This window comes from Panthera pardus, unplaced genomic scaffold, assembly GCF_024362965.1.
Source record: "Panthera pardus isolate Hobbes unplaced genomic scaffold, ASM2436296v1 HiC_scaffold_10, whole genome shotgun sequence".
NCBI classification, from domain to species: Eukaryota; Metazoa; Chordata; class Mammalia; order Carnivora; family Felidae; genus Panthera; species Panthera pardus.
The window spans coordinates 45,198,516-45,212,319 of NW_026526655.1; the positions used below are offsets into that span (position 1 = coordinate 45,198,516).

The following is a 13,804-nucleotide window of genomic DNA, read 5'->3' on the forward strand; positions in this document are numbered from 1 at the left end:
AAATAAACACGGAATGCTATTTGTGATTTTCATCTTTTTTTGGTTTGTTTTTTTTTTTTTATAAAAACGAAGTGGCACGATACGAACTTTTGAAAAGCAAGGGATGCATGTATTTTTCTAATTGTAACTTGGTAAGTTTCCCAGCTAAAATCAAATCATAATTTTCTGGTAACAACAAAGCCAATATTACATTTAATTATAAATCATTTGACACCTGTAGATGATTGTTGGGGTTGAGCTGGATTCCAGTCACCAGATTTCTGTGCCCTTGCAATATGTGTACACATTCTTCTGTAGCTGTGCTATGAACTTTAACAAAGTCACCAGAGACACAGAAGATATACCTGGAAATAAGAAAAAAATAAATTTCATGTATTCTGTATACAGCATAATCTTTGTTTTATAGTTCATGAAAAATCTTTTTCACTTGCAACAGAGGTTTCTTTTAAAACCAACAGTTTCAAAAAAAAAATAAAAAAAAATAAAACCAACAGTTTCAAGAACTACATACTAAAAATTGTGTGCTATGTTCACTTACCACGTACCATTACTCTAACAGCATCTTCCCATGTCCCCCCTGCTCTCCATTGTTCACTGGGGACACCACCTTACAAACGCTAAGTCAAATCTCTCTCTAGTTGGCAAGGCCTCTTTTATAGCAAAGTACAAAGACTTTGTGACAGTTCTTTCACTTGTTGCCGAAATGTTGGTTTTGTTTTTGTCTTTCTGGATTTGTGGCTTTCTTCAAAATAGGAGAGGCTACTAAATTACTAAAAGGAGTTAAGTGGGGGCAATATTTGGCAATTTTCATTACGGATATAACCACAGAGGATATAACCACAGAACAGAGCTCGTAGTATAGTAGTACAAACCTTCTAGTCTCTACAAAATAAAAAATGTTCTGTGCCTATTACGTAGAACATTATACATGTCTAATAGGGTGTTTTTCCATGCAGTACAGAAGGTACAAACCACAGAATCCCCAGGCCAGATCTCTTCTCTGTGTTCCCAAAGCAACCTGTACATGACTTGATCCTACTACTTTTCACACTGTGCTGCCATTACTTGTTTACAAATATATCCCCCTTCCTTATTAGGCCATAAGCTCCCATCGGGCAAATGCCTTAAATTTATCTTTGATTCCCAATGTCCAATCCAGTTTGTTGAACAGAACCCACTCAATTCTCAGAGATTTTGTAAACTATCTGGATAAAATGAACCAATAAAAAAAATTACAAGATAACAAAAGAGTAAATCTTCTAATGCTGACCAGGATCACTACTACCCTATTTTATCAATTCTAAGACACCTGCTTTTTCACATGTTCACCTCTCTGAAATCAGGATGCATTATTCTAAGTGCCAGGAGGCAATCATGAAATGACTTGTTTCACTGTCTAAAAGATTAAGCAAGTTCAAGCAACAAAACATCTGAGACATATGGTTACCCTTCTGGCTGGATCCTCCTCTTCATTCCCATGAGTACCTTAATTCAGAGTCTTAACATCTCCAGCCTGGACCTAAGGGCTTCTTACAGTCTCCAGGTGTGGCCCTTCAATTCCTCTTTCCCACTCACACCAGATTAACTTTGCAAATTTGACATTACTTCTCTAAAGATAAAATTAAATTACAGTTTGTCAATGTTTTCCCACTGCCTTTGGGATATGATCTAAACTCCTAAGGCCTTTGGTGATTTGACCTGATCTAAGTGGAGCTACTTTGTCATTTTAAAACTGTCCTCTAGTCAAGTGGTTTACAACTCCACTACCCTCCCACTCCCCACAGACACCCCATTATACCAAAAGGTTGGCTAGGCATTCCCTGAGATGGTGGTGGGTGAAGGGTACTATGTGCCAGGAAAACTCCCTGATTCTGATATGCTTCCCAGAGAAAAGGAATGTCCTCTCTCCTTGCTCCTCCACAGAGAATGGCTTTAAATTTGAAAGCAAGCCCCCAAAAGAAACACTCTCTCCCTGCTTTTGTATACATCGCTGTCTACACAGAATACTCTTTCTTTCTGACTACTTCCTTAAGACAGATTCAGCACACGTGAAGCCTTCCTGCATTTTCTCATTCTAGAGCAGCACCACTCTTAATGTGCTTATACAAAATGGTAGGCTTAGCTCTATAAGAGCACTGACCACACAGCATATTGAAGCCTTCCCCTACTAGACTGTAAGCTCTTTGAGGGGAGGAAAGGTGTGTTTACTTACTATAAATAATAATAGAAATATAGTAGGTAGAAAAAGGACACAGTTTTAAGAAGTCAAACAAATGGGTTTGAATGCCAGCTTTACCACATATGGGCTGAATGCTGGGAGAATTTAATTCTCTAAAACGTCACTGTTCTCTGCTGTAAAAGGCAGGTAATGGTTTCTCACAGGGTTATTATGAGGACTAAAGGAAACAACACATGCAAATGCACCCTTAGCACACACAGTATGGTTAGCACACTCAAATGCTTTCATAAAATCAGAATACCTAAAACCCTGCAGACAGAAATGCATGTAAAGCATAGACCACAATGCCTACCACGATTCAATCAACTTTACTGAAATGGAGAAGTTAGGGATGCTTTCCAACAGGAACCAGAATTTAAATGAGGCTCCAAAGGATGCATAGAGCTGGGAACGAAAGAGAATACCAACATAAACATAAGCTGGGAAATAATTAACACAGTACCTACAAGACATAGGAAATGACCTAACAAGCAAAGTGTATATGATGGGTTATGTCAGGAAATAATTGGGTAAGGAGAGTCAAGCTAGATCAGGGAAAGTCATGAATGCCAGAGAAAAGAGCTGTAGATAAGGAAGGCAACAAAAGATTAATAGGGTTCTGAGCAAGACTAGGAATAAGGGTGAGAGTTATGATAGTAACACTTAAGGAAAATTATTACAGCAGTATACAGAATGGTCTGCAAAAGAGTATTTAGAGTTGGACACTAGCTTTGTGGGAATTTAGGAATCTAAAAGACAAGAATGACCTACTTTTTAAATTTTCTATACCTTAGCAACCTAATGCTTAGCACCATGTAACTGTGGGAGCTAAAAGGATGTAATATAAACAGTGCTGGACTGGGAGTCAGTAATAACTGATACAGGAATACAAGCTATTCTCATGTATACCCACCTCACAACTTGCCTCTTGTAACAACCCCCTCAAGTAGGCAGAACAGAGTTTTTGTCTTAGTTCCAAGAGGACCCAATGAACAAGAGGAAACAGATAAAACTCCACGATTCTAGTCTTATTTACTATCTCAGCTTTCTTGATGACCTCCTTGAAGCAAAATACAAAATTACCTTATTCCTTTTTGTATAAATTTTTGTATAGCCAAAATTTTGTATAGCCAACACCTGTAGTACCTTTTAGATAATATCCAAAGCCTTGATGAGTTCATTATGACCCTGTTCATTTGCTAGAGAGCTGATTTTAATTACTACTTTTTATATAGACACAAACAAAACCCAAACACTCCACATCTAAATCTTCACCAAATTCCCCAAACTTCAGTACTGATTTTCTACCTACTTATTAGGTCCACCTGGTCATTTCATAGGTACTTTAAACTCAACAGGTCCCAAAGTGAACTCGCTATCTCGTTAATCCTAAGTGCTGATTCACTCCAAAATTGTCTATTCTCTTCATCTTCATTATCTTGGTTTAGGCCAAAGTAATTTCTTGTCTGAATGCCTGCATTAGCCTTTTAAGCCATGGTCTGTACTCTTCCAGATTCTTCTCCCACCACTTCCCTATACTTTATGCTACAAACTATACTGACTTTACACACATCACACTACCTACCCCTCCCACCCTACCCCAGCAACTTCAAGCTGCGCACTTCACCTGGATGCCTTCCCCCAATATCAGTGGTGGAACAAACTCCTGTTAGTCTTGCAAGGTCCCACTACTGAAGGGAAACTTTCACTATGTAACTCCCTCCTCTATGCCAACTGTGTACCTCAAGTATGCTAAGTCAACCTACCTCTGATTTTGCCACTCTCCACCACTTATTACTTAGTTTTATGCATAGTCTTCGGATTAACATTCTTGAAGAAACACAATCATGTTACCTTCCACCGCCCTCCATCTAGGGAATAAAAAAAATAGTCTCTTTGGACCAAACAACCAAGAACGGGCTTCACATTCCTTTTTCAACCTCACTAGCTCTCTTCATATAGTAGTCATATGAGCTAACTGTACCACAGTCTGTTCAATATATTTAGGTTTCTACTCTTGCTTATACTGTGCCCACTATCTGGAATGCCTTCCATCCATATCCTCTAGTCAAAATACCATTCACCTATTTAGGCCTAGCCTAAATGTCATTTCCTCAGCAACCTGTCCATCCTCACCAGTCTGAAGTACTCTCTCTTTAGTAACTCCCAAGGAACCATAGTATGCAACATCTGTTACTAATTATGTTTTTCCTCACTAGACTGTAAAATCTTGAAAATAGGATCAATATTAAAATTATCTTAATTTTTGTCATGTCAGCTTGTTATAAATAATACGTAGCTGACAAATACTTTAAAACGAATTGTAGGACTTGGTAAATGAAACACACTGCATCTCATCCTAAGTTGTAGAAGCACTACACTGGAAAAAGAAACTGGATTCCTAGCTGTAAGCAGAACTTTGACACCTTGAAATCTCAGTTTCTTCCTGATTTATAAGATGAATATCAACAAAGCTCTCTTTCATGTAAAGACCAAGGATTCTTCTTTTTTTTTCTTGCCTCTACTGCTATTTATGAAAACTCCTTCAGTCATGCATGCATTCAACAACTATCATACACCCATAAGCAAGACACTGTGGGGGATACAAACTTTCATAAGATATTACCGTTACTCTTCTAAGACAGAAAGGGTTAATTAAGGGTCACTCGGTCCTTAAATGATTTGAAAACCTCTTTCTACGAGATGTCATTTGTAAATTATACTGACAATAGAGCAATGACAGCTGACACACACTGAGCCATTAAGTACCAGGCTTGTTTTACCTGATTTATATGTATTAAAAACACTTAACCCTCTCAACAACCCTAGGAATTGGATTACAAAATACTATTCCTGTTTTAGGATGAGACTACTGAGGCAAAGATAAAGAACTTGCAAAGGTCACACAATGTAAGAACCGGGTTTTGAACCCAGGGAGTAGTTTGGTTTCCAGCTATACTGAACTCCCGAGAATAGAGACCAGGGCTTCCATACGTAATCATTCCGCACAGACTCCAACATCAGTATCACGCATAGTTGCAATAAGGTTGCCAAAATACATCTTTAGGGGAAAGAAGAGTGTGGAGAAAATGGAAATCTTTGATCTTTCAGTAATTCAAAGTCACGACTCTTTCCGAAAAAACACTCCTCGCAGTACTGCAAGGGCAGTGATGTACAGACCTTTGCCCAGACTTTCTCGCCGCCCCACGGCAGAGCTGATTCCAGGCACGTGGGCCCGCCCCCGGTCCCTCAACCACCTGCAGGTAAACTGTTCTGTAAAGAAGCCTCAGCCTGCAGTGCCACGGGACTAAGTGGTTTCTCACTCCTCTAAACAGCACTGAGGCAACCGTTCCCTTACGCGGGGCCTGGGGACTCCCGCACGCGCCCCCTTCCCAGAGCCTAGAACCGCCGGTTGGCGAGTCCGGACTGGCCTGACAGTTCTTTCCTCCCCCTTCCCGGGGACTCACGTCCCTCAGCCCGGCTGACAGTGCGCGGTGGCCCCATACTTAGAATCCGCAGAGAACACAGCTCTCCTAAAGTTCAACTCGCTGCCGCCGCAACGAACCACGCGGACACTCTCCTCCTCCACCATCTTCGCGCAGACGCAGGAACTCACGACCGCCCGCAAGCCCCGAACTTCCTTGACGGAGGCCGGGCGCTAGGGCACGAGTCTCAGCCCACAAAAGGCGTGCACGGGCTTCTCTAGGCCTCAGTCTCTATGGTAGAACCCAGCGCCTGTGCCGCCATCTTTTTTGGGGGCAACTTTAAATTACAACACAGGTAGGAAAGGTGAGACAATGAATTTGTATTAGAAATCTTTGAACTCTTAGTACAAATAAATTTCTCTCTGGCCTGTTAATTTGATTCTATCTACAACTTCGTTCGCCAGAAGGGAAGGGTGGCCTATTGTGTATCACGTGACCTCCAGACGGCCTCTCTTTCCACTCACCAAGGCCTTTCCTTTCTCGGTAGTGATTCGGGCGCTGCGAGATGACGCCAACATATTCGTGCCACCTGGTTTCACCGCTCAGCTTAGTTCTTGGGTGGAAAGGTAGCTTTCTACTATTTGCATAGATGTTTGTCCCTTTCATTAGCCGTCATTTTCTCCTTTTCCGCCGAGCGTAGCATAGGTCTCTACAAAATCTCCGCAACTCCGAAGGCCTTGCCTTTTCCTTTGGACACCTTGGCTCCTGCTCCGGAATTCTGGTGCATCCTTTTTTCTGTTCGGTGGAGCTGCTCGCACCGATCTGACATTCCCTCCCACTTCGGCCCAAGTTCCGACGCCGCTGCTCCCAGTTTGGCTATTTTTTTTTTTTTTCTTTTTTCTTTTGTGCCTGTTGCTTTGCTTTTAGCTTTTCCATTAGTCCACCTTGCCTGTAGGGTTAGGAGCCCCCGAACTCGGAGCATGGGTAGGCCTCTATCACCATTCCTTTTTATAACGCTGTGTACATCCTCTTCGTGGTCCAGGTCTATTAGGGGTACACTTACCTTTATTCACTCATTAAGTACACATTTATCAATCCCCTTGCCGGCACTGTACCACTACTAAGTGAAGAGCCACTGACAGCTTAATTTTATTTATTTTTTTAAATGTCTTTTTTCAAAAATGTCTTATTTTATTTTTGAGAGAGAGAGATTGTAAGCGGGGGAGGGACAGAGAGAGAGAGAGAGAGAGACAGAATTTGAAGCAGGTTCCAGGCTCTGCACTGTCAGCGCAGAGCGAGGCATGGGGCTCAAACCCAGAGATCATGACCTGAGCCAAAGTCATTCGACCGACTGAGCCACCCAGGTGCCCCCTGACAGCTTAATTTTAGCAGGAACAGGTCTGCCCTGTACGTGTTACCTCTTGCTAGGTTACAATTTATCAGTTTTCTGGAGACAATAATTATTGTGAGGTACGGTGCAAAACAGATGGGACCCCTGTCCTGTTAACCTTCCACGGGAGGGACAATAAAATTGTTTTACAAATTAATGACAGATTGTGTGCTAAAGAAAATAAGACTTATATAATATGAGAGAAAATGGTTTTCTCTGAGGAGGTTTAGGTTTAACCTGATGAGTATGTTTGTTAAAGTTATGCAGGTTAAAAAATACTTTAAAAATTCATTGTTAATACAGATTTGCTGTAAAATAATTCAGTACAGAAATATGATTAGGATCTCTCCCACCCATGGATATCTCTCCACTGCTAAAAGTTTGGTGTGTATGCTTCTTGATATTTTTCTAGGTATCCATATACTTTCACATTATTCTTCAGTACAAGGCACTACATAATTCTTTTTTCCCTCTCTCTAGGTTTTTCACTGCATACAGATTTTATCTCCTTTTTAGTGACTGCATAGTATTCCACAGAGTAAACGTGCCATCATTGATTAAGGCATTTTCCCAAAGGTGGATATTTAGTCATTTCCATTTTGTAAAGTGGCAAATAGTGCTATAGAGAACATGAATTTGTGACAGCATTGCTATAGGAGAGATTCCTAGAATAAGTATTGTAGGATTGAGGGATAGCTACATTTTTATTTTGAAGGAATATTTTGTGGAACTGAGTTATGTGTTATTGGGGAAGCTAGGGGGAATAACTAATGGCAGCCAAAAAAGGGGAGACATTTAACTTTGCTTTGTAGTCTCAAGTTGGGGGGGGTACATAAGGAGAGAGTTATAAGATAGTATGTTTTCTTAAGAACTCATGAGGGAAAAGGACTGATGAAATGGTGTTAGGCAATTTTATTTGGTGTTAGGCAATTAGCAACAATTGAAAGGTAGCCAGGGCTAGGTAATCCATTATTTGAAATTTAGATTGTAATGTGGGGTTTTATCTTTTACTCATTGCTTTATTGGGTGGTTGTTTTCTTACTGTTGAGTTTTGAGATTATTTATTTTGGATACACTTTCCTTGTCAAATATGTGAATTGTGAATATTTTCTTCTGAACTACGGCTTGTCTTTTCATTCTGTTAATAGTGTCTCTCGTGGTACTAAAGTTTTAAATTTGCATGAAGTGCAGTTTATCAGTTTTTTTTCTTTTCTGGATCATACTTTTATTGTTGGACCTAAGACCTTCTTACCTATTCCACACTCATGATGATTTTCTCTTATATTTTATACAAGGAATTTTATGTTTTATAGTTAATATTTAGGTCTGTGATCCATTCTGAATTAATTTACATTTGATTCTTTTTTACAGCCTCTATTTTTTCCATGAAAATTTCTATCTTTCCATTTCTTTTAAGAGCATTTTGCCTACTTTTTGGAGTATTGTTATAGTTACTGAATTAAAGTCTTTTCTAATAATTTCAACATTTGGGTCATCTTGGTGTTGGTGCCTGTTAATTGCCTTTCCTTTAAGAGTTATTGAGATTTTTCTGGTTTTGGTTTTGTGTGTTGAATAATTTCATATTTTATCTCAGACGTAATGTTAAGAGATCCTGGATCCTATTAAAATCCTTCAAGCCTTGGCCATGTTAATTCTGCGTAGTCTCATGCATGCATAGCTCAGAAGTGAGCCCAGTATTAATGATTTAAAAGTTACCTCTCTCCAACTCTTGCTTCTGTGATATTCTATATTTTTGGGCTTCCTTGATTTTCCTTCTTGGTGTTCTGATTAGAAAGCGCAGGCTTTTTCCTCCTTTTCCTATGGAAAAGTTATTGCATACTTTTCCACAGTAAGGCCTTGTAATGAGGCTATGTGGTAAGGGCAAAGGATATGTGGGGCCATATGGCCATCTCCCTCTCTCCACCATTGTCATTGCTGCTGAGTAACTGTACCTTTATTATTGGATCTCATCTGGGGTGGATCCAGGAGAATTATAAGAGCTCCATCTCATAGGGGACATTACTCCCAAATGGGGGTAGGAGAAAGAGAGAGCTGCTTCATTTCTTGTCACTTGCTACTAGGTCTTCCTTGGAGTCCTCATCTTCCTACCCTACCACTTGTGTTTACCTTGCAGAGGCAGCTGTTAGTTTATTTGTATTTTGTTTAGAATTTTTAGCTGTAGTTAGTGGGAGAGATAGAGTAGAGTACCCTAATTCCAGTTTGACAGGAGCTGAAATTCTCTAGGTTAACTTCTTAATAGAATTACTCTGATTCTTGTACATAGAGACTGGTGAGATGTTGCAGGGAGTATGGCCGGAGTCGCACAAGATGAGTCTGCAAACAAAGTGCAGTTAAGTGAAGGTCCTCATACTCGAGTCGGAATGAGGCCGGCCCGACTCTAGAATGAAGCTTCTTTTTATTAGGATAATTGCTAAAGACTACATGCATAAAGTCAGCTAAGCAAGTGTGTTGATCAATCTAATGGTTTAGCTTTTCAAGGTTGAATTTTGAGTTAATTGGTTTCTATAACACTAGGAAGGGTCAGGTGTGAAGGAGGATCTGGCCTTGGACACTGTTAATGGCTCTAGGTGTTCCTTGTAAGCCAGATGCAGTGCTATGTAAACATGTCCTAAGGCCTTGCACCTTCTCCAGCCCTTCCCATTTGAAGTCTTTTCCTTTGATGCTTCTCTCCTGCATCTCCCACAGTATGGAAAAAAGGTTTGAAGCTTGAAGCCCTACTAGGAGTGTCTTGAAATAGTGCAGTTGAGAGATAATGGTGGCTTAGACTCGGGCAGTAAGAGTGGTGAGAAATGTTTGCGTTCTGGGTATATTTTGAAGGTAAAACAAATAGTGTTTTCTGATGGATGAAATGTTGTATGTAAGACTATGGGAGAACAGATGACTCCAGAGGTTAGAACTGAGAATTTTGAATATTGAGATCATGTTCTGTGAAGGAAAGACTGTAAGAGAACAGATTTTTTTTTTTTTTTTTTTTTTTGCGGGGGTGTGGGGCGTGGGGGGTGTGGAACTAGGTATGAGTTTTTTATAAGACATTGAAATGGAGATGTTGAGTAGGCAGCTGAATATCCCGTTGGAATTTAGTGCAGAGATATAAATTTGGGAGTCATTTGGATATAGGTTATATGGAGGGGCAATGAGGATGGCTGAGGTCACCAGTGGAGTGTGTGTAGGTAGAAAATGGAAGAGGTCCAAGGACTGAGTCTCTGAGGTACTTTAATATTTAGGGATCAGGAAGATGAAGAGGAAATGAAAAAGATTGGCTAGTTTACGAACAAAACCAGGAAGGTATGATGCCATGAAAGCCAAATGAAGAAAGAGGTAGAACTGATCTTTTTGTCAACTGTGACTGATAGGTTAAATAGCTAGAAGACAAAGAATTGACTGTTGCACTTAGCAATATGGAAATCACTGGGGGTGTTGATAAGAGTAGTCTTGATGGGAGTGCTGGGAATGAAAATCTGATTTGAGTGGGTTCAGGAGAGAATAGAGAAGTGAAATTGAAGATAGTAGGACTTCTAGGAGTTTTGGTGTACAGAGAAAGGAAGAAACATGATAATAGCTAGAGGGAAAGTGAGGTCAAGAGACACTTTTTTTTTCTTTCTGTTTCTAAGGTAAAGATATAGCAGATAGTAGGCTGATAGAAAAGACATAGGAGAAAGAGAAAAACTGACAATCAAAGAAAGTAAGCAAATAATTGCAGGAACACTTCTTAAATAGGTGAGAAAGGATGGAATCTAGTGTTTAAGTAGAGGGATTGGCCTTTGCCAGGAGCACTGACACTTCAACCATAGAAACGAAAAGAAATAAAGATGAAGGTAGATGGGAAGATGTATTTATGGGAGAATTTGAAATTTTTCTTTTGTTTGCTTTCTATTTTTTCAGTGAAACAGCAAATAAGACAATCAATTGAGATAAGGATTGGGAAGGAGTTGTTGGAGGTTTGAGGAGAGAGAAGATATGGAATAACCATTTAGGATGGCATTCAACCAACTGTGGCCTGTAGGCCAAATGTGGCTTGTCATCTCTCTTGAAAATAAAGTTTTGGGAACACAGGCGTGCCTCCTTGTTAATATATTGTCTATGGCTGCTCTTGCACTACAGTTTCAAAGGTGAGTAGTTGTGACAGAAATTGTATGTCATGAAAAACCTAAAGTATTTACTGTTTGGTCCTTTTCAGAAGAGTGATGCTGACTCTCGGTTTAGGAGGAAGGAAGGGAGAATGGGGGTGTCTATGAAGACTAGAAACATAGATAATATTCTATTTTTTTCAGAATTAAGATATAATTCAACTGGGGAGTTTCACTGTAAAAGACAACTTTTGTTGTTATACTGATAATTTTTTTTCTCAGATTATCAAAATGACATCTCAAAATTTGAAGATTCTAATTTAACTCTCAGATCTCAATTCAAGAGACAAAGCAATAGGGAAAAACTTCATAAAGCTAAAATAATTGCACATTTTAATGACAGCTATGCAAAATAAGCTCTTCAGTAGACTCTGAAGCCCTATCCCCATAAAAATGAACTTACACAAAACTCTATACTTAAGTACCTGGCGTTAATACTTTATGCCTGTTATATCCCCAAGGGATAGTCTAGCTATTTATACTAATCTCTTACTAAATTCTCATTACTATATATAAGCTATACATAAGAAGTACCTGGAGTGCTTTAGAAAATAATGAAACCTCCATAGATTCTGATGAAATTGGTCTGCAGTGTCACCTGGACATCAGAGTTGGTTTTTTTTTTTTTTTTTTTAAGTGTGGTGAAGTACACATAGTATAAAGTTTTTATTAGTGACATTTAGTATATTCACAATGTTACAGAACTGTCACTGTATCAAGAATGTTTTTGTCACTCCAAAAGGAAACTTTTTACCTTTAAGTCACTTCTTATTCCCCCTTAATTGCTAGTGTATAGAAATAAAATGGATTTTTGTGTGTTGATATTGTATCCTGCAACTTTGCTGAATTCATTTATAGATCTAATAGTTTTTTGTTGTGTATTCTTTAGGATTTTTTAAAATTTATTATATCATGTCATCTTTTCTAGTTTGCATGTTTTTTGTTTCTTTTTCTCACCTGATTGATCTGACTAGAACTTCTAATACAATGCTGAATAGCAGTGGTGAAAGTGGGCATCCTTGTCTTATTCCTGATCTGAGGGGGAAGGTTTTCAGTCTTTCACTATTGAGCATCATGTTAGCTGTGGGTTTTTCATAAATTCCTTTTATCTTATTGAGGAAATTCCCTTCTATTTCTAGTTTGCTGAGTGTTTATGACTACATTAATGAGGAATATTGGCCTATAGTTTTCTTTTCTGTGGTGTTTTTGGCTCTGGAATTAGAGTAATGTTGGCTTAATAGAATGAGTTAGGAATTGTTTCCTTATCTTCTATTTTTTTTCTGGGCAGCTATGAAGGGTTTGTTTTAATTTTTTTAAATATTTGGTAGAATTCACCAGTAAAATAATTTGACCCTGGACTTTTCTTTGTTGGGAAGTTTGTGATTGCTGATTCAGTCTCTACTTGTTATAGGTCTATTGAGATATTCTATTTATTTTTCTGTTAGTTTTGGTAATTCATAACTTTGCAGGAATTTCCTCATTTCATCTAGGTTACCTAGTTTATTTGCTTATAATTCTTCATACCATTCTAATTTTTTTTTATTTCTGTAAGACTGGTGGTAATGTCCCCACTTTTATTTCTGATCTTAGTTATTTGCATCATCTCTCTCTCTCTCTCTCTCTTTTTTTAGTCTGCCTAAACATTTGTCAATGAAACATTTTGTTGATCTTTCTAAAGAACCTAATTTTGGTTTCATTGATTTTTCTCTCTATTCTATTTTATCTTTATTATAACTTTTATTACTTTTCCCAACTGTCTTTGAATTTAGCTTTCTTTTCTTTTCTTTTCTTTCTTTCTTTTTTTTTTTTTTTTTTTTTAGTTCCTTAAGGTGTAAAGTTAGGTTATTGATTTGAGATCTTTCTTTTTGGGCATTAGGGTTATAGAAGCTTCCCAGTTGATCCTAATGCTAAAAGACAAAAGTACTGTCGTGTTTGGAGACAGTCTAGACCTTGCTTACTGGTTATTTACCTTGAGTGTCTATTAGAAACATCTGAAGATCTAAATTTGAATTGGAAGCATCATTATGGGCTTACAACTTATTTTGTTTTTAAAAACATATTTTGTTGGGGTGGGCACCTGATTTTGTCTCAGGACATGATCTCATGGATTCATGAGGTCAAGCCCTGCATTGGGCTCTGTGCTGACAGAGCAGAGCCTGCTTGGGATTCTGTCTTTGCCCCTCCCTTCCCCTCTCTCTCAAAAATAAATAAACTTTAAAAAATGCATTTTGTTACTAAGCCTGGGTGTGGCTTATAACTTCCATTTTCTACTAAAAGGAAACAAAGGTCCTTGAAGAAATGGCTGACAGAGATGTACAAGATTTCTTATCATACCAGAAAGCAAGAGAGCTATCAAAGACTACTGAGGTTGAGTTAAATGGACTCAGGAACAACTTGAAGAGGGTCTCACTGAGTTGGGACAATTTGAGTATCAAAAATAATAATTGCAATGGATTGAAACATGTTATGGTTGAAGTCATGAGTTCATAATAATACAAACAAAACAAAGTCATTGGTCATCTTTGGAGGGTATTAGAAATAAAGTTATTACTTCAAAGAACTTACTGAAAAAAAGAAAGTAAGAGTCAAGCGTTTATAATCAGGGGTAAAATGGTGCAGTTAG

The 13,804-nt window shown here is 38.6% G+C and overlaps 1 protein-coding gene and 1 long non-coding RNA gene across 3 annotated transcripts in view; one reads left to right on the plus strand and one right to left on the minus strand.

Annotated features, from left to right (window-relative positions):
• WDR75 (WD repeat domain 75) overlaps positions 1-6,275 on the minus strand; it is a 30,855-nt gene extending 24,580 nt beyond the window's left edge. The window contains exons 1-2 of one of the 2 annotated variants that reach the window (XM_019461941.2): positions 6,168-6,275; positions 215-344 (exon numbers count right to left, since the gene is read on the minus strand). Coding sequence is in view for 1 of the 2 variants with exons in the window: in XM_019461940.2 (XP_019317485.2) it covers positions 215-344; positions 5,725-5,810 (216 nt within the window). In the remaining variant the exon portion in view is untranslated. Of the gene's footprint in view, positions 1-214; positions 345-5,724; positions 5,854-6,167 lie in introns of those variants that run through there. The other variant, XM_019461940.2, reaches the window with a different exon arrangement.
• Positions 5,859-13,804, plus strand: part of LOC109274424 (uncharacterized) — a 192,532-nt gene continuing 184,586 nt past the window's right edge. Inside the window, exons 1-3 of the long non-coding RNA XR_002083599.2 lie at positions 5,859-6,007; positions 6,191-6,269; positions 10,937-11,163. This is a non-coding gene — a long non-coding RNA (uncharacterized LOC109274424). The remainder of the gene's footprint in view (positions 6,008-6,190; positions 6,270-10,936; positions 11,164-13,804) is intronic.